The following is a 27,272-nucleotide window of genomic DNA, read 5'->3' as shown; positions in this document are numbered from 1 at the left end:
TCTCTTTTTTTTTTTTTTTTTTTTGTGCTGGGGATCGAACTTGGGCCCTTGTGCTTGCAGGGCAGGCAGCAGAACCACTGAGCCAAATCCCCGGCCCTCAAACTTCACATTGTTTAGTCATTCGATTCTCACATAGCCTGTACGCTTTCACCCTGCATTTTAACCACTCATTCCTCAAAGAGCCTATGGGCTTTTGTCCTGCCGCTGAACCATTCATTCCTGGCCAGGACCCCCACAGAATAGCTTTCTCCTTCATGGAGAAAACGTTACAAAATTACGATTATACAAAGAGGTCATCAAAATCTGTGGAGCTGAAAATCTGCGGGAAGGAATCAATACGTGATTGCTAAATGAGATCTACCGTTTTCAGGGGGACAGGGTTTCACTCTGTAGCCCATGCTGGCCTCCAACCCTTCGGCAATCCTCCTGCCACAGCCTCTCAAGTGCTGGGATGACCCACACCCCAGGTCAATTTTTTAAAAGGATATTGCTTTTCTAGATTTTTGTGGTTTGTGGTTTATTTACATTTGTAATTCATTTCCATCTCTTTTCCCCTTCTAAGTATTCATTTTGAGGCTTCGATTTTACTTTTTTTTTTTTGAGACGGTCTCACTATGTCGTTCGGACTGCTCTGGAATTCCCTGTGTAGCCCAGGCTGGTCTCGAACTCTCAGCAATCCTCCTGCCTCAGCCTCCAAGTGCTGGGATGACAGGTGTGTGCCACCGTGCCCAGCTTTACATTATTTTTTCTTAAGGAAGATCCTCAAACTTGAATAAGCACCATGTCCAAAATAGCTGGAGCAGCCTCTGGCTGCAGGTAAAAAATTTTTTTTCAATTAGAAGAGAAGATTATGTGCTACTTTGAGCCAGTAAATATGAAAAACAGAAGAAAATGGGTGATTTTTCTAAGGAAACATAAAAGGTTAAAGTTGACTGAGGTCCATCTACAAAACTTTAATGGAGCCTTGGGAATGGGGCCCAGGCATTTCACACGAGTCCCCCCAACTGTGCTACAGAAAGTACTTTCCGGAACTTTTCCAACAGCTTCCCAAATCTTTTTATGATCACTAGCCAAGGTGAGGAGAGTGCGACCTCAGCCAGTCTCAGTCCAACGGCAACAGAAAGATGATTAATCAAATATGATCAACCCAACAGGGCGTGCTTCAGCAGTTACCACACCTGTGGGGCAGAGCTCGCCTCCTGTCCCTCCCCGTCAAGCGGTCAGACTGGGCAGCAAAGCAGTAGGAGTTCGAGAGACGCCAGCCTGGGCACTTCGATCATGCACCGAGGTGACCTTTCGCAGTTAGAGGTGACCAGAAAAACTCAGGGTGTCTGCGATTTCACTCAAGATATGTGGGAAAGTAGCAGGTTTGGACAGGCCTTGTGGGGCAGGGCCTGGGTGTCCTGGGTCCCTCTGCACCGCTCCTCTGTTCACTAAGCTGGTCACGCGTGTACAGTGGCATGCCCCCGTGGTGAAATATTATACAACGGCCAAAAAGCAGGAAGCAGCTGGATACCGAAGGACCCAGGGAACTCTCTGAGACACACGCCAAGCTTTTGCAAACTAAGTTGGGGTGGAAAGAGACCTCCGGGACAAGTAGCTGGACACAGGTGTGAGCGGGTGGGAAAAGGGCGGAGGCCCCTAGGCCAGTGGGGCTTTTCGGCACTTTTACCCGAGTCCTGGACCCTTCTGGGGGTCTTTAGGAGCCGGCTCCTTATTCTCTTCCAAAACTGTCTTTTGCTGCCCCTTTGCAATGAGACCTCTTTCTTTCTTTTTAAAGTGAACGTAGTTCTTTATAATAAAGAAAGGCCTTTCTTTTCCACCCCAAAGTGAATGATTTTGCCAGGGGCTGAGGCCCCTGTGGTAACAATTACAGCCTCCTTCCTGCTCCGGTCTTCTGAGGAGCTGGAGGGGCTCCCAAGGAAGAGCTTAATTATTTATCCTCACTAAATGAGTGCGGGAAAAGGGGAAATGCGGAGGGGAAGCCCAGAAAGGTCAAATAGTTCACCTGGGGTCACACAGCACAGTCAAGCCGCCAAGTGAGGGCTCCCGCCCTGCGGCTACAGCGGCTGCAGCCAGAGAACTGGGATCCACGTTCTCCCGCAGAGGGCAGCGCTGAGGCCCTGCATGCCGGCTGCTGCAGACAGACACCCGGCCTGGCTACTCGTGCAGAGAACCAGGGACCCCACTCCCCGGTCCTGTCCTCTGCCACCAGATCCTGCACAGCCTGTCCCCTACCCCGTCCCCAAGGAGCTGAGGTTTGGTTTTGTTCTATGTGCAAATCTCTTCTGCTGGTCTCAGCACCCAGGCTCCACTTCCTGCCTCCCTTCGATGTAGGATGCAGTGTCCAAGCCCAGGAATCTCCTGCTTTCTCTCGGGGTCCTGAGACCTCCTCAGCCCAACCCCAGGGGGCCCCCGCTGAGGGTCAGAAGTGATTCACGGGGGTTGGCTCTGCACCCTCTGGGACCCTGTCCTGGGGACAGCCAGGAAGTGCCCAGGGAGGGAGGCCCTGACATCCTTCACAGGGGCACAGGCACCAGGATGTGGGGCCTCTCTCTGCGTGCGCAACAGGCCCCGCCATGAAGTCAAGACCTTGGATCCTCTCTGCCCAGGGGACGGGGGCAGCCCCTGCAAAACAGGGGGTCTGGCGGGATGGGGGGCAGGGGGACCCAGGGAGTCCTATGTGTTATATCCTCATTGGATACCAATGGGCGTACATTTGTCAAAATTCATCAAGTACTGTGTGGATCATTTGCCTGTAAATTGTGTCTCAATAAAGTTGTCTTCAAAGAAAAACTAGAAAAGACCAGATCATACAGGAAATGGCCAAGGCAGAGGTTCTGACAAAGGAAGAGCATCCTGAAGGTGCTAGGGAGCTATGGATGGCTCCTGAGTGAGAGGAGACAGCAGCCCACACTTTATTGCTGTTTAGAGTGGATTAGGCTGGGATGAAAGGACTTTACAAGGGAGGATAGACATCCCCTCCCCACAGACCCCTTCCCCTTTCAGATGGGGAAACTGAGGTTCAGGGAAGTCTAGCAGCTTCCTCACAGCTTGTTGTCTGACAGGGAGTACCAGGCTGTAGTCAGGACCTGAATCCAGGTTCCTCTGGCCTAAAGCTTTTTGCTTATTACAGTTAAGCCTCCAAAATATGTTTTCATGATCCATTTTCTTTGAGTTGGATTCCTGGGCTGTCTGTTAATCCTACTCTGTGCTCAGGGACAGTGGAGTTAGACGGCGCATTCCCACAAGTCCACTTCCCTGGATTTAAAGCATTTCTTCTACCAAAAGCTCCCACTTAAAAAAGAAAAAAGAGGACTGGGAATTTAGCTCAGTGGCTCCGCCACCTGCCTCGCAAGCCCAAGCGACCCAAGTTCAATCCTCGGTACCAAAAGAAAAAAGCTCGAATTAAGCCGGGTATGGTAGCCATGCCTGTAATCTTGGCACTCAGGAGGCTGAGGCAGGAGGATCACTTGCAAGTTCCAGGCCTACCTGAACTGTCTCAAAAAAATCAAACAAAAAAAAGAAGAATCCCATTGTCCTGATGGGCCAGGCCCAGCCAGACTCTCAGGGTTCCCCGAGCCCCAGCTGCTGGGGCTGCCTTCAACCCGTGACCTGTGCCTGCTGTGCTGTGTGAAAACAGGTTCCCCAAATCCTCTGCTGAGAACCTCGAAAGAATCCCTTGAAAAAGTTCCCAATTGCAACCAAAACCATGTCAACATGAAGTCTCCTGGAGCGGAAAATGGGGACTAAAATAAGGTGGAATCGGCTTCCCCAGGGGGGTGGACCTGGGAGAAACCTGGGGCCACTTCAGGGTCCCCGGCCACTGATGCCCCGTGAAGCCTGGTATGTGCGGGGCAGGCTGGGCTGGGAGAGGGAAATTACCATTTGCAAACGCTGGGCTGACAGCTCTGATCCGCTCTGGAGCTCTGCCGGGAGACGCAGTGGATTAGAGGGGCCCTGCGTGGTAGCCGTCTTCATCTTCCACGCTCATTAAAACTTCGCGGAGCCCAGAACTTGGTGGGAGAGAGGCAGGGGGAGGCGCCCGGCGAGGGACGCGGGGTACACATTTGTTGAAAGGTGTTTCAGAAGGGAGACTCGGCTCTGACAAACTGGATTTCAGTCCGGCTCCCCGTTCACAGCGGGCTGAAATAATTGGTCATCAGTGACTACTAATTTGGTTTCGTAGCCAGAGGCGATTTTTTTTCTTCCCGGAAAATCAATGACAGCGCGGAGGTCTGTTCAACGCGATTCTGCTCAAGACAGGTCCTACTTGTGCTCTTGACGCATCTTCCAGTGGAGACAGCTATTTTGTTAAAATAAAATTAAAACCCATCTCTAATATGCTAACGGTGTGCTTCTCCCCGGGGGCCGGGGCCGGAGCTGGGCGGGCACAAGTGTCCCCACGCGGACCGCAGGGGACGAGGGAGTGGGTGGGGCCTCTGAGATGGCGAAGTCCCCAGAATGTGCCTGGACGGAGGACAGGCGGAGGCTGGGGGGCTGGGCCTCTGATCAAAACCCAGCTTGTGACAGAGAAGTCACAGTGGATCCCTGGGGCGACAGTGCCCAGCGCCAGGGACATTTCTGAAGCCCCCCTCTCCCGCATTCCCCATGGCCCAGCTGCTGGCTCAGGGCGGCCGCGGGAGGGGGCTTCCCTCTCTGCAGGACCCGAGGTCCCGGATGGGCTCCCTGGTGACCCAAGTGGCCCTGGGGACTGCTTACCAAGCACTGAGCTCCTCCTGCCTGAGTGAACTTGTTTTTCTAACAAGAATTCTGAGTAACACTGCCCATAAGGTATATGGCTACTGCTAAATTGGTTTTCTTCATTAACATCTCTACCAAGATCGCTGCAGATGCACATGAGATCACAAGAACAAACACCGAGACCCTGTGTCCCCCACCCTAGAGGCAATGTGCTGCAAAATGGGATCACAGCATGGGGACCAGGGTCCTGACAGGGCCCAGCCTCGCGGTCTTGCTCCCATCCGCCCTGTTTCCCCTCCCTCTTTGCAGATCCATGGATTGAAAAAAACTGCTTTTAATCGTGTCTGTTCTGGACATGCATGGACACTTTTTCTTGCCCTTATTCCCTAAAAACCACAGTAGGACAACTATTCGCCTAGCATCCACACTGTACTGGATGTGGCCAGAGCTGCACACAGCTCGTATGCAAACGCTAAGGCGATTCACTCCAGAGTCTTCAGCGTCTGTGGATTCTGAGAGGGCTCCCAGAGCAGAGTGGATACCAAAGATCGCCCATACCCATGTATGTGTGTTACATGTACAGTGTCACACAGTCATGCATTAGGTAATCTAGAAGCACTGGCACACATTCCCAGAGTGACAAGTGGAAATGCAAGCTACGTGGCATGTCCCTGGGGGCCCAGGTATCCTGGAGACTGAGGGTATAACTCAGTGTGAATGCCCTGGATTCAAATCCCCAGTACTACAGGAAAAAAAAAAAAATCAAAGGTCGACATCTGTGCCCCACCATCAGACTTTGGGACTCAATAGGCCTGGGGCAGGGGCAGGGAGTCTGCATTTTATGGAGGGTGCACACCCCACCATGCCTTACCCCAGGGCTCTGGCATAGGTGCCTCAGGCCCACTTTGCAGGTTGCAGCTCCCAGGCTCCCAGGCTCCCAACCTGCTGCCACCCACTTCTGTCCCTGCAGGAAGCGAGTGGGGTGGTGGGAGCCCTGGCCCTGGGGGGCTGCTGCAGCTCCAGGTCCCCCCATCCCCACTGCCCACCCTGGCAGGCGAGAGCTAATTAGACGAGAGGACCTCTGGGCTCCTGGCTCCTTCTTAATTGTTTGTGGATCCAGCATAAAACTATGACTGAGAGAGAGCCAGGCTGGGTTAGCACACAGTCCCGGCTTCTCAATTTGTCTAAGAGGTCATTTGCAATTTGTTAACATTTTTCACAAGGGTGAATTCAATCAGCGGCTCCCATGTGGGCAGCTGCAGGACAGCGGCCGCCGACTGAGGATGGAGGGGAAGTAGCCAAGAAGATGCTACCCTGGACCCCTGGGTCATCCACCAAGCCTCGCAGCAGCTGGGCAGTGCTGCAGGGAGCCGAGACAAGGACAGCAGGAACCACAGACAGGGCCTAGGAAACTGCATTTTGCCACCTGGTGCAGCTCCAGGTGAAGCTCCTGGGCACTCAGTTTCCCCTTCTCCCATGGATGCCTGTCTTGGTGTGCCCAGGAGGGCAGGGAGGGGAGCAGGTCCTCTCTCCATTCCCTGTGGTCTGTGAGGCTGGGGGATTAAACCCAGGGGCCCTCGACACTGAGCCACATCACATCTTTATTATTATTATTATTATTATTATTAACATTTTACTTAAGAGACAGGGTCTCACCAGGTAGCCCGGGCTCAGCTGTAACATACAGAATTCTCCTGCCTCAGCCTCCTGAGTGCTGAGATGACAGGTGTGGAACTGTCTATACTTAGCTCCTTTAGTAGTAAAGAGTGAGAGGCGAGTGGCCCCAGCTGGAAACGTCTGTCTCACCCGCGGTGTTCCACACGAGTGAGTCTTGCAGCTTCCCAAATCATCTGTCTGTTCGCAGAGTTCCCCAATGAACTCTAAGGAAAGCTGGCAAGGGCCGGCTCCTGGACGGGCTGAGTGCCTGGAACCTTGTGGGCCACTGAAGGCTGCTGACTGATTGTACACCGCTCACAGGTATCTGTGTCACAGAGACACAGGACAAGGGGCCCTGCGCCTGGGGGTCAGGGACACCTGGGATGCAGCCGCTCCCCGGCTGTGTTAACAGCGTTCCCCTGGGCCTCAGTTTCCCTGCCTGGAAATGGAGAGGTGAGAGGTGACCCTTCTAGGGTGGCTCTGGGGCTCCCTCCTTCGGGGTGGTGCATGGGACGTGGCTGGTATTATTATTGTGGATGCAAACAGAGCCAGGTGTGGAGGCTGAGGTGGAAGGATCATGTGTCCCAGCCCAGTCCGGGCAACGTAGGGACTTAGCAAGACCCTGTCTCAAAGCCCAAACCAACAAACTAGCAGACAGGGCTAGGATGCAGCTCAATGCAAAGCCCTCAATCCCCAGTACTGCAAAAATACAAACAAAACAAAACAAACAAGACCCTGCAGAGGCCCCCATGCCCAGCATGAGTGCCTTCCCCACGGACTGAGTGGCACTGTCCCTGGCACTGGGCACTGATGCCGGCATTTCTGGCCCCCAGGTCCTCTGCGCTGTGCTGGAGGTGGCACCAGGAGATGCTGCACACCAGGCCGTGGTGACATCTGTGCTGGCACCCGTGGGAAAAGCCTGAAGTGGAGCTGAGCACCTTGTGCAGGGCGCCCCGGGGGCAGCGGCCTTGTTAGCGCTGACCTTGGCACTGGGCTCCTGACGGATGGGGCTGGGAGCCCGCACAGGCCCAGGGAGCCTCAGCCTCATCCATCACACCGGGCGCCGCCCTGAACCCTGCCTGCCCGGATGCCAGCTGGGCTAGGATAAATCTGTTTGAGCCACAGGAGAGCGAGGGGACCGAGGCAGAGTATGAAAAATGGCTCCGTCCTGGCTCTGGAAACCAAGCCGGCAGAGGGAGGAAGGAGCCGGCAGGAAGGGAGCAGTGTGGGTGGCGGGAGAGGAGGCGGAGCTGGAACCACTGGCCAGGACCCAGCTGCTTACCCCCACGGGCTACCGCCGCTCCTGCCCAGGGCCAGGACAGCTCTCCCTCTGACTCGGTTTCCCCAGGAGCCAGTGAAAGCGACAGCACCCACCAGCAAGGGCCGTGAGGAGGGCGGGGGCTGTAAACCGCTGTCACCGACGGCTGGGAACTCAATTCCTCCTGGAAGTGGCAACCTTGTGTACCCGGGCAGTGATCCTGGAAGCTGACGGGGCCCAATCCTGGTGCTGCCACCAGCTGGCCACATGGCGTTGGGCCTCAGTTTCCCCATCTGTAAAACGGGGACTTTACCTCCTGCTTTGTAGTCATGAGCATTTAATGAGAGGATTCATGAAAAGAGTTCAGTGTTGTGTCCATAGCCAGGAGCACCACACTCTTATATATACACCAAAGCCCCCAGAGCAAAGCCTCCACCACCTTCAGAGGCTGCTGCTTTTGCTCCATATCTCTTCTCACCCAGCTAGGTGGACTCATCTCTCGTCACGTCCTTTGTCCCAGTGGTCACCTTCCCTCGTCCCACACATCATCTCCTCAGCGCCCTCCCAATACTCCACCTCATGGACCTTCTCCAGAGTGTACAGGGCCGGGCATTTTTTAACTTCATGCTGTAAGTACAACTGAGCAGAAAAGTGTGGTGGTCACCTCCCTTGTTGTGGATTTCCAGCCTCTATTAATGCAGCTAAGGAACACATCCTGCACGGCAGGTTCACGGGACACAGGCATCTCTGGCCCCCGCATCCCATATCTGGGTGTCAAACAGCTTTTCTCTTTGCTTTCGTGTGCAGTCTCAAAGCTAGAACAGGCCCTGACCCATGATGACTTAGATGCTTCTTGAGTGTCCGCTCTGGCTGGACTCTGGATTCCCGCGAGCTCTGGGCCAGGGCTCTGCGAGCGCCACACGCTCCCACTTGGCCGCTGCCAACCCTGCTCTCCTGCCCGCCTGTGGAGACCGAAGGCCCCGTCCCCGCTCTGTCCCTGCCACCGCCGCCTGGGGTCCCAGAGGTCTGTGGGAGGCTTGGATTTCAGCCGCCAGCTCCACGAGAAACACATTAACCCGGGTGACTGGAGGGCACCTTGTTCATTTGCAAAGAAGCCAGCTTGACAGAGAGACCCCAATGCCCCGGGCAGCAAACATCTCTCTAACGGCCTGTACAGTTTCCTCCACCTTTCACCGTGCCAGCGCTGGGCCGGCCACGCCTGGGGTGGCAGGAGGGTGGGCGGTGGCAGCTGAACGCTGTGAGCACCGGGACTGGGCCTGGCCACCCAGCAGATGGACGAAGGGGCCTTTCATAGGCGCACGCGCCACTGGCGTGACACCCAGACCCCGAGGTGGCCATCCCACCACGCCTCCCTCAACAGACACTTACCAAGGGCCTCTTGGCCTTTCTTCCGTTTTAAAATTTTTTTGGTACCGGGGATTGAACTCAGGTCCTTGCACTTACCAGGCAGACGGCGGAACCACTGAGCCCCCAGGCCTTTCTTCCTTTTAGATTTATCGCATTGGGTATTTTGCTACAGTCACAGAAAGCTGTGAAAGGACAAAGCAAAAGGGAAGCAGAGCGGGCAAGTTCTAGACATCAAAGAAACCTACGAGACAGCCTGTCTCCTCCAGCCGCATCACACACAGCGGGCACTGTGGTCACTGTCACAGGAAGTCAGGCCCAGACCAACCCCTACCCTGAGGCATCCAGGCCCAGGCCAACGACCGCTCTCTGTTGACCACCCTCACTCTCCCCTTCCTTAGGATGGGGTGGAAGAGCCCCAGGCAGAGCCTCCCTGAGCCTGCCCGCTCTGAGGAGCAGCAGGAACAGGGAGGGAGGAACAGGGAGCTGGCTAGTGCTGGAGAGGCCTGGCCTCCCCTCCCATCAGGGCTGTGGAAACCCGGTGCCCAGATCCCCCGCAGAATCAACAGTGAGGCCCATCAGGCGCAGGAACAGTTAAGATGTGCCCAGGGCCCGGAGCGTCTGCAAGTGCTCAATAAGATGCATCAATAATTAAGCGCTTCTTTAAGAGTTACATTTGTGCCTCCAGACGTATTTGTTTATGGACGTGGGGTTGCAGCTTGGCGGTTATGGCCTTGCTCACTGGTAACGAGTTTAAAATTCTTCAGACTTGAACTTCAAGATCAGAGAGACTGGCGGGGGGAGAGAGGGCCGGGCTCTCTCCAGCTGTCTGGTCAGGGGTGTGGTCTCCACAGCCGGCCACATCGGTCCACAGTGCCACAAGATGGAGACCACTGGTCCACGCCAGAAAGACCAAGGAGCAGATAAAAGAAATGCGAGAAGCCAGCTAGCTAGGGACTGGAGCCTGGGATACTCAGTCCTCCCCGCTTCCTCCTCCTCTTCTTCCTCTTATTTTGAGCCGGGGTCTCACTTGGTATTCCAGGGTGGCCTTGAACTCACTAGGCAGCCCAGGCTGGCCTCAAACCCACACTGATCTTCCTGCCTCAGCCTCCTCAGTGCTGGGATTACAAGAGGGCACTACCACACCCATGTCTGTTTTTTTTGTTTTGTTTTATGTGATAACTCATTCTAAAAGAATTTTTTAATGACTGCCCAGGCCAAATCAACATCTCTGCTGACACAGTCACAGCCCCTGGTTGTCTCCATGTGGCTGCTGTTTTCCTGCCAACTGCACAGGTCTTGGCCTCCTCCGTAGCCTGAGGTTCAGGGACTGAAATGGGCCCTTGTGATGTAGAGAAAATCGGTAACAGATTACTGTGGCTTGGGAACCAGCCGGAAAGGAAGTAACTGAGTAACTAACTCTGCGTCCAGGCTCGGAGGGCCAGCTGAGCAGAACGGAGGTGTGGGAAGTGGGCGCACCTCTGGATTCAACCAAGGGGGAGAAGACCTGGCGTTGTGCTGAGCAGCGAGTGGCACGTCTGCCCCATGTGGTGAGCACCCTCCTTTTAGAGCAAGCTTTTGTGTATTTAGTCCAAGGCCAAACTTTATTTTTTAACACATCTGCGGGTATTAACGGCTCTTGTTTGTTTCTTTACTTTATTTATTTATTGGACCAAATCACCCCACAATTCCTCGGTAGTCGAATGTAATCAGATTTGGTTTTTAACATGCTTTTAAAGTGGGGAAATAAATAGAATTGAGGGTTGTAAAAGGGGGTCGTTACGGAAGGGGCCTCGGCCCCATAACTTTAAAGTAATAGCCCCATTAGGGGGGGCGATGGTTTTGTAACTGTTTCTGCACATTTATGTCTGCTGGCCAAGGGGGTCTGCAGGCTGCAGGCAGCTCGGTAAAAGCTTTTCCGGCAGCCATTTAACCTCCATTTACGAAGAAATAAAGTGAAATTGATGCTGATTCGGGCCTGCCTGGGGGGGGATTTCTGTCCCATAAAAGCCTCTGTGCCTGCAATTTGCCCGGCTGCCCTGTCACATCGAGCAGGGCCGCTGCTGATAAAGATAAAGCTTTATGGCCACGATATTTGCTGCTAACAGCAACCTAATGCAGCATTTTCATTTCTGTGCAATTAATGTTAATGTCTGCTACGAAAATCGTCATTAAATACCATTTTAAAATCCATTCAATTTGCATATGCAAAGCCCATTTACCATCATGGAAGATGTAGCCGGCATTTCATCACGTTCTGGCGCTGGAATTGTGACCTCTCAGTTTTCAGCAGCCTGAGACTTTGTACTGAAAGCTGGATGGTAATGAATAACCTCATGGTGTTGGCACCACGGTCCCCACTGTGCGAAGAGCCTGGGCCGCACAGGAGAGCCCCGGGCTGCCTGGATCCGGGCCGGCTTGGTTGTAGCCTGCTGGGTGACCCCAGGAGAATCTCTTCACCCCAACTCCTTTCTCTTTTCTCCTGTTCTAAGCTTTCAGCACAGTGATCGCTAATAACCTGAGTGCTCTCACTTCTGAGATTTTAAAAGATAAGCATCACAGGGGAAGGGTCCTGCGGCCAAGCCTGCCACGAAGCTGGATGAACTTCTGCCCCTGTTGAAGCGTGGTCTGGCTCACCTCCTGCCCAGGTTTTCATGACAACGAGATAAAACTGGCCTGAAAGGGTTAAGCCAAGAGGGAGCGACAGGCATTCTCGGAGGGTCACAGAATGCCAGCTTACTAGGTTAACACCTTACTCACAGAGGAGGAGATTTGAGGACAAAGATGGAATCCAGGCCCAGAGCCCCTCCCACACCACTCTGCAAGGCCCTGTGTCACAGCGTGGATCCATCATGTGACCAGGAACAGACAGCAGGCTCTGTGGGCCCGGCCCCGGGCATCCTACAGAACAAGGTGAGGGGTGATGGGAGGCAGCCAGACTGGGCAGCAGTGACCTGGGACACACCTGGGAGGGCTGGTGTGGGGTCACCTCAAAGGCAGGAGAAGAGAGCGTACAGACGCTTGGTTAAGCCAGCCCAGAAGAGACTGTCCAGTGTGTCTTTAATGTATGAGGCCACAGGGATGGGAGAGCTACCAAAAAGAGGATGCTGGAGTGAAATTTGGAGGGTGGGAGGGTCTCACATGTAGGATATGACTGTTGGGGACCTGATGCTGCAGCCGTCACAGGCTGTATTCTCCTGGTTCTTCTTGGCTCCTAAAATGACCTCAAGCTCTTATCTTTAGTTTCCCTCCCGCCAAGGCCACAGCATCTGGAGAAGTCAAACCTAAGTGTCTCCAGGACTGAACCCATAAAAGACAAGCTGGCCTGTGATAGGTTAGAAGTAGCCCACTCCTCATGAATAAGCAAGAGCCCAGCCCAAAACAATCAAAGGACCTTCCTTTCTTTGGTCTTCTCTCTTCTTCTCTCTCCTCCCTCTCTCCTCTCTCCCTGACCTGCCTTCCTGAATAAAGTCTCCTATCGGACCTCTCGGTGTGCGGCCTAATCGTGGAGCGTCGCTGTGCCTCTACAATGGCCAAAAGGCATCCTACAACAGCAGAAGGTGTACGCTTGGGAGAGAGTATGGTGGGTCCTCCAAATCACATCTACAATCCCTGCGAGATTCAGCAAGTCAGCGTCTGCGTGGGTCACCAAAGGCATCAGGAGCAGGACAAGGACAGGTCTTTGCACACCCACGTGCAGAGCAGAACTCACAACAACCCAAAGCGGAAACAACCCAGGTGTCCACCCATGGAGGACAGGTCCAGGCACATAACGAAATATTCCTCTGTCTTAAAAAGGAACGCAGGGCAGGTGCATGGTACAGCCGGGGCGAACATGGACGACATCATGGTAAAGGAAATATGTTTGGTACAAAAGAGCCTGCGCTGTAGAGCCCACCCCTAGCAGGCACCTCGATCCGTCCAAGTCCCAGAAACAGGGAGCAGAATGGAGGGCGGCGGTTAACAAGAGCTGCCGGAGGTGAGGGGAGTTGGTGCCCCCCAGGGCAGAAGAGTCTGGGTGGTGCTGAGGTGCACAGTATGAAAGGGCTTAGTCCTGCTGAACTGTTCACATGAAAACCGGCACGATGACTGGTCTTATGTCATACACAGTTCACCACAATAAAAACGAAAGAGTAAAACAAAAGACAAGGAAGGGAGCATTAAAAAGGAAAAAAAAAAAGGGGGCCGGGGGTTTAGCTCACCTGCCTCACAAGGGCAAGGTTCCGAGTTCAATCCCTGGTACAAAAAAAAAAAAAAAGAAAAAGAGAGAGAAAAGAAAAAAAAAAAAGGGGGCCGGGGGTTTAGCTCACCTGCCTCACAAGGGCAAGGTTCCGAGTTCAATCCCTGGTAAAAAAAAAAAAAAAAAAAGAGAGAAAGAGAGAGAAAAGGAAAGTAACACAGCAAAAGGAAGTTAGGCGTGGCCAGAAGGAAGACTGGAAGGCAGGCTGGGGGTGCGATGGCGCTGAAGGAGGGCACAGATGGCTGGTCCGGGCCAGGGCGGCAGGAGGCCCAGGCAGTCGCTGCTGTCTGCAAGCAGCGGTTCTGTTTATTTGTTCAGTGCGATTCGATACACAAACCTCAGTGAGTCTGTAATAATGGTAAGTTTTCCTCACGATATGGAAAAGGCCAGGAAACCTCCTGCTGTTCTGGCCTGCTCAGTTCCAGGGCTCCTCCCTGTGGAACAGAACCTTGGTCCCCACCTCGTCCCAGATGGATTGTGGGGAAGATTTCTCCCTGACTCCCAGGCGGGCCATGTGATCAGGCCTGGCCAATCAGGGCATCAGAGCCTCCAACCCTCCCGGCAAAGAGTTCAGAAGCAGACGTGGGACCCCAGTCTAGCCAACCGCAGTGCCTGGCTCAGGCACACGTGTGTGACCTGCTGGACCAAAACATGTTGATCTTAAGGCTTTTGTATTTTCTAAATTACTCCTGCTGGGTTTACTAAGACAACAGGATTAAGAATGCAACTGCTCTCAGCCAGACAGCAGGTGAGGAAGAACCTTGACCGGGAATGAAGCCCAAACCAGGAAGCACAGCCACCACGTGGAGGGAGAGACCAAATGTTGGTAACTATTACCTGACGCGTGTGTCCCCCTCTGCCTGAAGCTCCACCCTTGGGCTTTTCAATCACACAAGCCAATACATTCCCTTTAAAAAGTCAAGGCAGTTTGGGTTTTGATTTTATGCAGCCATATTCTACTTTGATAGAACTCCAGTTGTGCTAGGATCCGGTCATGGGTCACTTGTTGTTAGGGGCAAAGAAAATCAGATGCCCTGATTGGCCAAGCATGATCACATGACCCTCCCTGGGTCAAGGGTGAAGTCAGTTCCCACAATGCACATCGGCTGAGGTGAAAAAGATGTAGAGTTGCATTTGTGTTCACAGAGAGAATCCTGTGGTCGGCAGCCAGGTAGGATAATGTCCCTAACTGTGGAGCTCTTATCAGCGTCTGCATAGGGAATTATACAACTCAGCATGTGCATTAGGGAGGTAACTCAGTCAGGGCCGGTTCTGGAAGCCACGAGAGCAATTAGGGGTTTCTTCGGAGATCCAAGCAGAAAAAGACAGGGCACTGACTGGGCTGCAGGTTTCTGAAAGTCCTTTTCTGCAGCTGCTCCCTGGCTCCACACTCCCACCCAGCTCTGTGTGGGACATGGGTCCTACTGGCTGGTCCTATTCTTGCTGGGCATTTGCAGCATTGTTGCTGGGAGGATGGGACCTCGGGAACACCATCTGGCCCATGTGATCTACGGGATGCCAGGCAAAGAACAGGGGGATCCCAGGGACTTCTAGGGTGCCAGACAAGGCCCCTGTCTTTATCTGATCACTTGCTAAATGAACATTTCTATTTGTAAAATTTCATTAAGCCAAACACGGGCACTTCAGCACATCACCGTGTTCAAACTTAATAAAATACTAAGGTGAAAATGTAAACACCTCATAGCTCTTGGATATTTAGTGTGTGTCCATCATTTCAGCCACAGTAACCGCCCATGTTTATCGAGCGCTCTGTGGAGGCCTCTATGACAAGCCACTGTGCCGCTGCAACCTCTTAGCGACACCACAAAGCAGGTACTGGTATGTCCCGTTCTGCAGGTGCGAAAACTGAGGCTGGGGTCCCACAGCCACTTGTGACCAGAGTCCGGGTGTGAGCCTGTGTCACAGCCTCCCAGGTGCTGGGCTGGGGTAACCTGGCCTCCCTCGTTCAGGTTCCTGAACCCCCTCCCAGGGAAGACGGGTTCCTGTCAAGGTAGGTGAGAGAAAACGAGGTCACTTCATAGCTTCTGCCACCCTCTGCCAGGCAAGCACTCAGCGCGGCCGGAACCACAGCACAGCCACGGAAGCCACAGGACAGTGTTTAGGGAGAGGGGACAGTCCGCCTCAGAGGGTGCTCTGCTCCCTGTCCCCTCCGACATTGCTCCCCCATCAGCCAGCACCTCTTGGCGCCCTCCCTGGCCCTGGTGAGGGATGGAGCCCGAGTGCCACTCTCTCACCGTGCCCGGATTCCGAAGGTCATGTTGGGGGGAACGGTGGGCAGCTCCTTGTGGCGCCGGTCGTCCTGGTCACTGATGCGGATGTCATTGAGCCTGCGGTATAGGATGTTCTCCCGGGCGGTCACCAGGCCAGCTTTCACGGCCCCGCGGTTCATGGCGATGTAGTTCCGGGTCAGCTCCTGGGGGCAGGTGGGCTGCTGCCTGTACACATTCCAGTGCCCGATGGCTGAGGCAAGGGAGACAGAGCCAGGGGCGGTGTCAGGGGAAGCAAAGCGCCCCCGGCCTTAGACTGGAACAAACGGGGCCCCCGACATCCCAGCCTGATGGGCGTCCGCCCTGCCTGCCCCTGGCAGCGTATGGTGGCACAGAAAGGAGGGCTTGGGATTCTGAGATGCCGAGGGAGGCTGAGCTTCTTCCGTGGAGCCGGGGCACCTGCCCTCAGCCACCCTTGGGCCATCAGAGACCTGGTCCTGAGCCCGTCCTGTGCTTGCAGCTGGAATGGTGCTGACTGCAGAGGGGCCCTTCCCAGGGTGCCCTTGCTCTTTCCCTGCTCCCCAGCCTAGACCCCCTTGGTCCTCACCATCTCGGCCAAGCCAGCCCTGGGTTTCACTACTCAGCTGCCCAGACTTGGTTTCCCCCAGAGCTGTGCTGCAGAGCAGCCCCCTGGGTTTTCCCAGTGGCCCAGCTGCTGACGATAGCCCCAGGAAGAGGCGCGAGCCGCCTTCCATCCACTCCTGAGGCCCCCGTGCCCCCGCACACTCGCTCACCTTCGGGGACCCCCCCATCCAGCCCCCGGATGTAGAGGCCGTAGTTGAAATCGACACCGGGCAGGCTGCAGCTTCTCTCCCGGGGTTTGCCGAGTTCCGCCTGTAGGAGGAGAGAGCGCGAAGGTGAGGAAATCTCAGCCCTCATGATGTCTAGCAACGTGGGCACCGGAGAGGAGCCAAGCTGCAGGTGGACAGAGGTAAGTGTGACGAGCTCTTGCTTCCTCCAGGGACACCCCAAGCCCTCATCACCAGCAAAGGAAGCGGATTCTTCCTCCTTAAATCCTTACTTTAGGGTGGGGACGCAGTGAAGCACCCACTGTCACCCCCCTGGCCTGAAAGCCCTAGCCACTGGATCTCTGGTGAACTCCTTCTCAAGCCATGGAAGGAAACTGCTGCTTTATGGATGCAGAAATTGAGACCCAGAGAGGCGGGCGTCGCCCCTGGGATGGAGCAGGGTGAGCAAGACAGGCAGGTGCCTCTGGCCCTGGGCTGGGGCGGGATGGCTGAGCCACGGCGACCCCAGATCTTGAGGTGGAGGAGGGAAGAGCATCATCCTCGAGCACTTCCGGGTTCTACTTCGTCCCAGGCCCAATATCCGGTTCCTCTCTGCCACCTGGGGACCCAAGTCCCGTCACCACCTCCACTCCTCCCATGGAGAAGGTGAAGCTGCCTCAGGACACACAGTAGGAAGTGGCAGAGCTGGGATTTGAACCCCAGCTGTCTGTCTGTAGCCCACACTAGATCCAGGTACCAAATAAAGAGTGGTGAGCCTCCGGTTTCCATGGCTCCTGCGTGCTGTGAGCCCAGGGACAGAGCTGTGAAGGGCCCATGTGGCCACGCCCTGCCCTTCCTCTGCTCAGTTCATCTGGGGCTGCGGAATCACGAGGCCCATGCTGGACCACTTTCCGTGGGTTATGGATTCCTGCCCCGCCGGAGCCCTGGTTTCTCTCACTGCCTGTTTCCTGGTGGGCTGTAGCAGGTGTGCCAAGAAACCTCCTCCGCTGGGCAGGCTTCCTGGGTGGGCGTGGGTTGGCTGCGCCTCCTTGTTATGTTGGGTGTTGGGTGTCAGCATGTGCCCGACCTACCATTCGAATTCATGGGAACCGGAAGGTTGGCGGTTACCGAGGCTCGGGGGTAATGTGTCTTTGAGGGGGCGTTCTACAAGGGATTGTGGGGTGCTGGGCATGGTGGCACAGGTTTATATAAATGCCAGCACTCTGGGAGGCTGAGGCGGGAGGCTCACAAGCCCCGCCTGGGTAATTTAAGCAATTATTAGTGAGACTCTAGCTCAAAATACAAAATAAAAAGGGCTGGGGATGTAGCTCAGCGAAGGAGCTGGGTTCATCCCCAGTAACCCTACCACCACACACAAAAAAATCGATTATGGTGATGGTTGTAGAACTCTGTGAATATATTAAGGCCCATTAAATTGTACGCTTTATTTTTTTTGTTGTTGTTTTGTTTTTTGGTGTCGCGGATTGAACTCGGGACCTTGCGCTTGCGGAGCAGGCAGCGGAACCACTGAGCTAAATCCCCAGCTGTTTGCCTTAAATGGGTGAATTGTACGGTGTGTGAATTACATCCCACGCAAAGCCTCTGAAAATGACAGAGTAGCGTATTCGAGTCAGTAACTGCCTGGCGATACTCTCAGTGTCTTCCTGCCCAAAGGAGCCTGTGTGTTGCACCGCACAGGGATCTGGGCTTCCTTAATTCTTTTGTGGTACTGGGCACTGAACCTAGGGGTGTGCTACCATTGAGGTATCCCCAGCCCTTCTTATTTCTTTATGTTGAAACAGCGTCTAACTAACTTGCCTAAATTGGTTTTGAACTTGAGATATCCCTGCCTCAGCCTTTTGAGTAGCTAGGACTACAGCAGAGGCAGTGTATCACCCTGCTCAGCTATTCATTAACTTTTTTTGCTATTCATTAATTTTTAAAGTTAACTTTCTAAAAATTTATTTTATATTTTAGAGCAGTCTTAGGTTCACAGCAAAATTGAACAGAAGGTGCAGAGGTTTCAAACACACTCCATCAGTCTTTATTTTTACCCCTCTTTTCCCAGGGCTCAAGGTGGAATAGATGTTAGTAAACGGGGCTGAGGGGACAAAGGAAGAGAGGGAGGGCGAGAGGAAAGAAAGCAAAGAGGAAAGAAGGAGGCACGGAAAGGAAGACAGGAGGGAAGGCGGGCTGCGGGAGCCCTTAACGCACCCTAGGCAGTTTTACACAGTCATCCCTGAGTGTGGCAGCCTGGCAACCTGGGCTGCCCAAGGCCCAGGCCCCAGCAGACTCAGGGTTGGGGAGAATCTCCTTCCGGTCTGCAACTGGCTGCCTCCTCACACAGAAGAGAAGACGGAGATGACCCAGCCCTTCCCCTGCTCAGAAGGGCACTAATGCCACGGCGGGGGCTCCATCCTCGTGACCTAACCACCTCCAGGCCCTGCCTCCTAGCACACTGGGGGAGGGGTTTCATGCAAGTCTGAAGGACCCTTCACGCAGCCCAGAACGGCGCATGTGCACCTGGGGCCTGGGTTCTCCAGGCTCAGCTGATCGTCTCTCTCCCTTCTCCTTCCGGGTCACAAACCCCAGACCCCCAGCTCCCTGGGAGCCTTGGCAGGTACAGGGCCCTCTGCTGGGTGCTTTGTTTTGGTTTCCTTCCCGGCCGCTCGGCCAGAGCCCAGGCAGAGCTCTGGCCTCTCATTTGTTTATGAAGATGATCCGGCCTCTCCAGCGACTGCTGAGGAAGTTAATTAAAATGTGACTTCTCCAGGAGAGGCCCTGTGTCCCCTGGGACAGGTGCGGGCCGGCACACTTCCAGCTGGCAGAGGAATGACAGAGGGACTCGGGAGCTGGCTGCCACCCTCTGGTGGGGCTGGGGAGCAGACCGGTTGCCTGGGAATCAGAAACTGCTGAAGACCCGGGCTGTGAAAATTCACCCCAGCAGGAGGCCTCCTCGAGCTTTCACCCCATAAATAGTTCACGCCGGTTGTGTACCAAGCCCTGCCACTGGTAGCTCTAAGGTGAACAGAGTGGGTAACAGCCCTTGCTCTCACGAAATTCACTGTTTTCGAAATTCACACTGTTTTGCCAAGAGTCAATCAAGTAATGATAGTCAAGGGCTCCGGGGAGCATGAGGAGGGGAGCACAGTGCCCCCCAGCTCTCAAATCTGAGTCCACACAGTGAGTGAAGATATTTGCAATGTATGTATCTGACAAAAGATTTATAGCCATCATATGCAAAAAGCAGCTATAAATCAATAAAGGACAGATTCTCCTCTAAAAAATGAGCAAGAGTTGGACAGGTGCTTCATTGGTCAAGACCCATGTGTCAAGGTGCCCAACCTCTGGGAGACACAAAATAAGAGCTCCCGGCTCTTGGGGAGGGTTTGGGGCAATCAGGATACTTGTGATCTCAGCGGTCACTCCTAACCCCTCATAGAAATGACCATGCAGGCCACCCCAAAACGTGTCTGAGAAGGATCCAGACAGCTCAGCGCTTGATAACCAACCCCAGAAACACAAATGGGTGGAAAAGTCTAGCCGTATTCGTAGCACAGAAAGTTCCGCAGCAGTGGTCTTGGGCCGGTGTGAGTCTTGTCCCCAGGGCATCGCTTGTGGGTGGGGCACTGCCCTTTAGTGGGTAGAGGCCAGGGACGCTGCTGACCATCCACGGCGCACAGAGAGCCCACCACACTCGGCGAGGGGCTGACCGGGACAAGGTGGCAGTGAGGGTCCTCCTGGGCCGCGGGTGGCACAAACCCAGCCACACGCGCTCCCCCTCTGCAACACATGCAGGCACAGCGCGCCCAGGCTGCGGTTTGAGAAGTTGGGGTGCAGGGCTCCGCGTGGGGACGGAGATGAAAGCTGCACAGAGGGCTTCCGAGCTCTTAACCACCATGCACAGCGGTGTCTGCTGTGCACATTTCACAGCGAGGGAAACAGAGGCCCAGAGGCTGCGGGGTCTTGTGTGCCAAGGCGTGAAGCGCCCCGTGCTCTCCCCATTCGGTGTTTAGCACTCATTGCCCCGTAGCTGGGCTGGGAGTCACCCTAGAGCGGGGGTTCTGCCAGCAGAGGAGCCGGTGTGCACTGCCAGCTTGGTGCACGCCTCGGTGCCAGCCTGGAGGGGGTCTGGCGAAGGGCCTGCCCTGGGGGAGAGAGAGGTTGGCGACCCTATGGCCAGGAAGCATCGCGCAAAGGGCGGAACTAAACCGCCATGGCCACGCCCTCAGGACCAGCCTCCAACCAGGCCCCGCCCCCCCACGCTCTGCCTCGGGAGCTTCTTCCTAATCAGCCTCCTTGAGAAGCCTGACTTGTGAGCACAAGGGGCTCTCAGGGTACAACTAGACAGAAACCACCGCTCTCACGCCCCGGGTGGCTGAACAGGCTGGGGGGCGGGGAAGAGCTGCCACTTCGGAAAGCCCTCTAAGCAGACAGCTAGGTCTTGCTTGGGTCTGGGGCAGGCGGCCAGGAGAAGGAAGATTCAGGTCTTGTCTGACATTTCCGGGAAAACCAAGATTCGGGGGGCGGGCAGCTGGGAAGGACAGGAGCCAGGGTGTGCAGATGAGTCCCCCGATGGTCCAGTGGGGCCTCCTGGGAGCCCGCAGGGGTGAAGCTGGCCATCTGACACGCAGGTTCTCAGGGAGGTCCCAACCCTGAACTTCTAGACACGGGAAAGCAGTTTGTGACAGATGTCTGAGATCAGCGGCCACCAGCAAGCAAGAGGAACTTGAGGCCCGATGGTGGCTCAGTTTCCATGGCAACAACCTGACTACCAAACCGATGGGATTTAGCCACAGATCTCAGCTTTAATCAGACACCCAGGTCCCCAAGCAGCCTATCCATCCACCCAGGACAGTATGGGGGATGCCATTTGCAGATACAAAAGGGGTCTCCCAGCCAGCACTTGGGCTGGACTATGCAAAGGTCCTGGGGCAGCCTGTGTGCATGGGTGATAGGGTTGTGCAGAGCCTGCAAAAACCCTTCCCCCATGGGGATTCCTGAGAACCAGCAGGCTGTCTTTACTGCAGAAAGCGAAAAAAAGAAGAAAGAGAGTAGCACTTACTATGTCTCCCTGACATGCAGGACAGTGATGCCCGGGAACCCCCCTTAGCAGCCCTCTTCACTGAGTGCTAAGCATGTGCTGAGAGCTCTGTGCTCCCCCGGCCCCTTGGAGGGGCAGTTTCCCACTGTATGGCCGGGGCAGCTGGAGCTTACAGAGGTCTGTGCTTGCCCGAAGCTGTCCAGGCAGTGGACGGACCAGCTGGGATTAAATTCCTCTCCTCACCCCCTGCCTGAGCCTCCCACAGACCCCAGGACCCTGTAAGGAGGCCACGCTGCCCCCACAACACAGACGGGAAACCGAGGCTGGGAGGGGCAGAGGACCTGGGAAACTTGGCCTCAGAGTCTGCTTTTCCCATTTCTTATGGTTGAGTTCTTAAGATCTCTCACTCGAAGCCCTGGCTGGCTCGCAGGAGGCTCCTCCTTGGTTTTTGCACAGCGGGGACTGTGGAACTCCACGGCCAGCCCTGGCCGGCTGGAATCCCCGCCCCAGGGGTCAGGAGCAAGAGGCCAGGGTAGGTGGAAAATCCCAGCTCCTGGTCTGACCTCCCCGCCCTCCCCAACCGCCTCCAAACTGTGCTCTCCCCCATTCGCTCTGTCACAGAGAGGCTTGGCTGGGATACAGCTCTGGGTGACAGCTGTCCCCATCAGCAGACAGCTTCATTAAACCTGATTAAGATGTCATCCCTCTCCGCCTTATTTCCCATCTCTCCGCTCTAATTAAAACCATCTCTCTCCCGTCCCGAGGGTCCCGCGGTCCTCCAGGCTCCTCCCGCGAAGGCAGCTCCCTCCACCTCCCACCAGGGAACCCAGCAGCAGGCGGCCCAGAGCCGCCAGAGGCCGGCAGGAGCCCCCCAGCTCTTCCAAGAGGCAGATGCTGTGGTGGGAGGGGTGGCGTCTCCCTCCGGCCTCGCTGGGAAGTTGCCTGGATCCCTGGGGCCTTGGGATCCAAGACAGCAACGTCTGGGCTCCATCTTCCGAGCAAGCAAGTGACCCAGCCCCACAGGCCAGGTGTAACCAGCTCTCACCCTCTTCCCCTGTCGACTGTGTTCCTCACCAGATAAGTGAAAATGAGTGAAATCGGTCGGCTTTGTAGCTTAGATGGTACAAACCAGACCTTACTCGGGACAGTGTGGCCAATGGCCTTCTGCAAAATGGAGCCTCGCTTCCAGGGAGCTGCCACGGAGGCCTGTGTTCTAGACCCACCTTGGACGCTCGCTCGTCTGTCCCTGGGAGCCCTTCAGCCCCGCTGCGCCCCCTCCTGGTGACCACCCACCCTCTGCCCTCTGGCCACGCATCCACAAGGGCCAGGTGAAGGAAAGGCCTCCACTCTTTCCCGCAGCCTGTTAGAGCACAGTTCGGTGAAATCCCAGTGAGCGCCGGGTAGTTATTAAATAAACATCTGTGTACAGGTCTCCCCCACGCACACAGACGTGCAGCTGCCGTCGTGCGCGCGCCCGGGCAGGGCATTATTGTAAAACAACTTAAGATGCTCCTCCAACGACAGGATGGAAAGCACAATATAAATGCAAATTGTGATCGTTATTAGCATAGAGGATATTTATTTATTTCCATAATGAGAGCCTCAGATAAACAATCATGTAAAATAAGGTGATTAGGCATCAAAGGACGCAGTTTAGAAGCCCGGCGCGCTTTGAACCGCGAGCTTTGTCTGAGCGGCAGTTGAACAGCGCAGAGATACTAAAAAGCCACCCCGGAGAAGGCCACGTCCATATGTGATCAAAGGCATATCAAGTAATGTCAAGTGAAAAAGAGAGGCACAGCAGGATTCAAACTTTTACATACACTACTTTGCCAACCGTGTTAACAATGGGAAGGAAACTGAGGAACCTAAATGCGGTATGTATGTGGAAGCACGTGGTGAGAGCTGTCAGCTTTCTGGGCTTTTACTTTAGTTTTTTGAGACGGTTTTATTATGTGCTTCAGACTGGCCTCAGACTCACTATGTAGCCCAGGCTGGACTCAACTCCTCCTGAGATCCTCCTGCCTCAGCCTCCCCGGTGCTAGAATTATAGTTATGTGCTGACACACCTGGCTTGAGATGTCATTTTTATCACTAAAGAAATAAAAATAAAAAGCAGAGTCATGGGATGTGTGTCTGTTTTGCACATTAAGAAGTTACAGGGCTGGGGATTTAGCTCAGGGGTTCTGCTGCCTTCCTCACAAGTGCAAGGTCCAGAGTTCGATCCCCAGTACCAAAAAAAAGAGAGAGAGAGAGGTTACACATTAGGGTGGCCCATGTCATTAGAACTCGGCAGCAAGTTTACAGTCTGGGCTGAGGTGGCTTCGGGGTTCAGGAGATCTGGAGGGAGATGCTGAAGGTCACGCGGAGGAACGTGGGCAGCCAGCGTGCCAGTCATGCCACATGGAAGTGGGTTTGGATCCCAGCCCTGCCACTTCCTGTGTGACCTCGGAAACTCACCGGAACCTCTGCTCCCAGCCCTCACCAGTTGTGGAAGCTTCATAAACATCGGCTGCTGTCCCCACTGCTGTCAGGGGGATCACAGCACCTCCTGGCTCAGGTCGGGGGCCCCGGCCCCAGGTCCCCCTGAGCCTGCCCGGCCTCCCGCTCCGGCCTCTGTCTGGTTCTCATGGTGTTGGCAGCCTGTGTCTTGCCCCTGCCTGGCTGCTCTCTGCGCCCCAGCGGCCTGACCTCCCCATGCGGCGGCTCCGCTCCCGGGGGCTGATGTATGGCTCTGGTGGTGCGGGCGGTCACGGTGACAGGGCCCCGCGTTCCGTCCCCTCCCCTTGACAGTTTGAAACCAGGTCCTTCATTTGCATTTACATGATCTCGCTGTGCAGCTTATGAGATCGAGAGATTTATTTGCTACTTAGCCTGATGTTTGATTACACTCGGAGAAGGCAGCGCGGGCAGCAAAGGCGCAAGGACGCATCCGCTCCAGCCGCAGCCCCTGGAGGCCCGTAACTCAACAGCGGGGTTAGGTGGAGGGGGATGCTTCACGACTCCAAAAAGGCCTGCGTGGAGCTAAGGAGGGAGCTAAAACCGTGACTGGGATTATTTTTAAAGCAATAAAAACTGGCTCGGTGTCATCTGGGGCTGTGGACAGACAGAAGTCGCTCCTAAGGAGGTGGCTCATGTCGTGGGGCGTAGGAGGGTCCCACAGTCCCGGGAGGAGAGGGACGCAGAGGAAATGGGGGGCAGTGCGCAGCCGACAGCGCTCTGCACCAAGCCTAGGGGATGCGGCTGCCCGGCTGCCCGGCTGCCCCTGTGCCGCCCCCACCTGGTCACTCAAGCCATCTGCAAAGCGGGAACCCAGCGCCCCTCGAGGGCTGGGCCCCGAGAAAGTCAAAGTGCTGGGGCGGATGAGGCGAGTACCATGAGTGCAGCTGCCTTGGGACATAGGATAAAGCGAGCCCCAGCTGTGCAGTCTGGGTCACCGGTCTTGAGGGTCAGCCACTGTGGGAGCGCCTGCTCTCCCCGGCTGGGCGTGCTCTGGGCAGGCACCCCACTCCAGCGCGGCGGCCAAGGCGCAGCAAGCTGCCGCTGCCCACACTCCAGTCACTGGAGCCAATCGTCATGGGGCTCAGGCTTGGGGCACGCGTCCAGCGACTGGGGGAGTGAGGGGAGGCCTGGCTGCCTGGCCCTGAGAGCTTGAGCCCAGGTACTCAGCTGCCAGTCTCAGCTTCCTTCCCTACGAAAGGGCAGTGAGGAGAGGGCCGAGATCCAAAGCGGCCAGAGTGATCACCGTGCAGGTAAAGTCCTTTGCAGAGGGCACGGAGACTTCTAGATAAAAAGCGGTTCTACGTCCTACTGGCTGTCATTTACACCTGCATGGCTTTGAATCATCGGCAGTTTGGATGGATAGACATCTGGCTACAAAATGATGGTTATTTGATGGTTCCTCAAAAGTTAGAGAAGTACCATATGACTAAGGAATTCCACTCCTAGATATACACCCAACAGATCTAAAAACAGAGCTTCAAAGTGGCCCAGGCCCGTGCACATTCACGACAGCCAAAAGGAGGAAACCACTCAAGTGTTAATCAGCAGATCAGTGGGCAAACCAAATGTGATATATGTACATGGTGGAATATTATTCAGACACAAAAAAGAACAGAGCAGTACCAACGCACATTACAACACGTACGGAGTTGAAGACGTGCTAAGGGGAGGAGCCAGCCAGGTACAAGGTCACAGGTGATATGGGCCCATTCGGATGAAATGTCCAGAGTAGACGCATCAGAAAAGACAGAAGACAAAGCTGGAGATTGCTTTCAGCCAGAAGGCGGTAGGACGGGAGTGACTGGTCTTAGGCACCAGGTGGTTTCCTTTTGGAGTGGTGAAAACGTCTTGGAATTCAACGTCATGACTGCACAACCCTGTGAATGCAGGGAAAGCCACCGAACTGCACACTTAAAGCTGGTTGGCAGTTAAGTCAATGTGAGTTTTACCTCGATGGAAAGCAGGGTATGTCCACAGGAAGGGGCTGCTGTGGCTCCCGCCTGAGCCGTTGGGAAACTCTTCTCTCTGTTTTGAACAGGAGCCTGGGAAGGAGCGGGTACACTGAGCAAAATGACTTCTCTCCCTCCCAGGACGCCGGGCTCCAGAAACGAGGCTTCCCTTGGGGAAGGGGAGGCTTGCGGGGTGGACGGGGAGGTGGGAGGCGGGGCCCTGGGCGGCGAGGGAACAGCAGAGGTCAGAGCCACCCAGGTACCCCACGGTGGCCACGTCACCTCAGGATCCTAGGGCCTGGTCATTTTTGTTCTGAGGCTGAACGGGATGGACGCCTCTTCTCAGAGGGGAGGGGCCTGCTTGCTTCGTGTGGCCTCGCAGGTGGCAGCCCAGTGCCTGGAATGGAGGAGGCTCCCCTGTCCCCACCCGGGACGCAGGAGGAGGTGAATGAATCCCTCGGGGCTCAGAGAGAGCTCAGGGGACCCCAGGTGGACAGTGAGCAGAGGGCCCTGGGGAGCAGGGCGCCCTGGTTCTGAGCCAGCGGCCCCACGTTTTCCAGGCAGAGCGTCCTTCTCAGACTCCTGCAGACGGGTGAGTTCCGCAGTCTTCAAAAAGAAAAAAAAAAGCCGAGCACCAGACCTCTCCCAGGCTGCCTCTCCCATGTCCACCTGCTGTGGACAGAGGGATGGGAAGCTGGACTCGGAACCTTTCTCACTGTGTGACTCGGAGCAAGCTCTCAACCTCTTTCTCATCACCTTTCAAGCGGCCCACAGCCCTCCCACTCCTGGTGTGACTAGATGGAGCGGTAAAGAGTGATGGGGCAGGCACACGTGGGTCTGCAGGGTGTGCGCCCCTCGGTCTCCCTTCCTCTCCAGGGCGACAGTATTTTTGCAGAGGAAAAAAACCTCTGGATGTGGTGTCCAGACAGGAAAGAGCCCTTTGGGGCCTGCTGGGGAGCCGTGCGCAGAGCGCGAGGCCTTCGCTGAGGTGGCCGCTTCGGCTGCCAGGGGTCAAAGCCAGGGGGCCCCAGAACGGGCAGGTGTAAGGAGGGGCCTCCTGTGCAAAGGGAGGAAAGAAAAGAAAAAAAAAAGCAGAAAGGAAGAAAAGGAAGGAGAAAGCAGAGAATGATCTACGTACTTTTCAAAGCTTAAAACAGAAATCAAAGGCAGACTGAACTGTTTTAAGTTTTGACAGCTGCAGGGATCATTCTGTTTGGTTTCTCTATTTGTGTTTTGGTTTTCTTTATAGATTCATTGAGACTCGAATCATGTAATAGGGAAGAAAAACGTTCTTCGTCCCCCCCACAAACCCTTGTTCCTTCCCGAGAGCAGATGAAAATGCCGCGGTGTCGTCTGTTTTGATATATATTTCTTCATATCTCATTGACTGTAAGTTTTATTTCCGTGTCAATAAAAAAAGTGGGATTGTAATAAATGCGAAGGAGATTAACACAAAATGCCAGCTGACCTGCTACCATGGGTAGAGGAGGCAGAGGGAAGCCTGTGAATGGGCCCGAGGCATCTTCGGAGGAGGAGGA

The 27,272-nt window shown here is 55.0% G+C and overlaps 1 protein-coding gene and 2 long non-coding RNA genes across 6 annotated transcripts in view; 2 read left to right on the top strand and 1 right to left on the bottom strand.

Moving 5' to 3' along the window:
• Window positions 1–27,272, bottom strand: part of Cfap77 (cilia and flagella associated protein 77) — a 114,665-nt gene that overhangs the window by 37,293 nt on the left and 50,100 nt on the right. For all 3 annotated transcript variants that reach the window (XM_010627402.3, XM_019207921.2, XM_010627403.3), the window contains exons 2-3: window positions 16,246–16,345; window positions 15,479–15,704 (exon numbers count right to left, since the gene is read on the bottom strand). In XM_010627402.3, coding sequence (XP_010625704.1) covers window positions 15,479–15,704; window positions 16,246–16,345 — 326 coding nt within the window. The remainder of the gene's footprint in view (window positions 1–15,478; window positions 15,705–16,245; window positions 16,346–27,272) is intronic.
• On the top strand, window positions 10,408–12,345 carry LOC104864448. Its single transcript, XR_780905.3, has 3 exons — window positions 10,408–10,533; window positions 11,746–11,896; window positions 12,227–12,345. It is a non-coding gene; the product is annotated as an uncharacterized LOC104864448 (long non-coding RNA).
• LOC117284335 lies at window positions 13,350–15,478 on the top strand. Of its 2 annotated transcripts, none has more exons than XR_004515405.1 (3): window positions 13,350–14,045; window positions 14,963–15,056; window positions 15,286–15,478. It is a non-coding gene; the product is annotated as an uncharacterized LOC117284335 (long non-coding RNA). The 2 variants fall into 2 exon arrangements; XR_004515406.1 differs by having other exon boundaries at window positions 13,350–14,049.

Source organism: Fukomys damarensis, unplaced genomic scaffold (genome assembly GCF_012274545.1).
Source record: "Fukomys damarensis isolate Sample0158 unplaced genomic scaffold, DMR_v1.0_HiC HiC_scaffold_36, whole genome shotgun sequence".
NCBI lineage: Eukaryota > Metazoa > Chordata > Mammalia > Rodentia > Bathyergidae > Fukomys > Fukomys damarensis.
The sequence above is the reverse complement of the archived record's forward strand: the minus strand, read 5'-3'. Positions and strand labels throughout refer to the sequence as shown.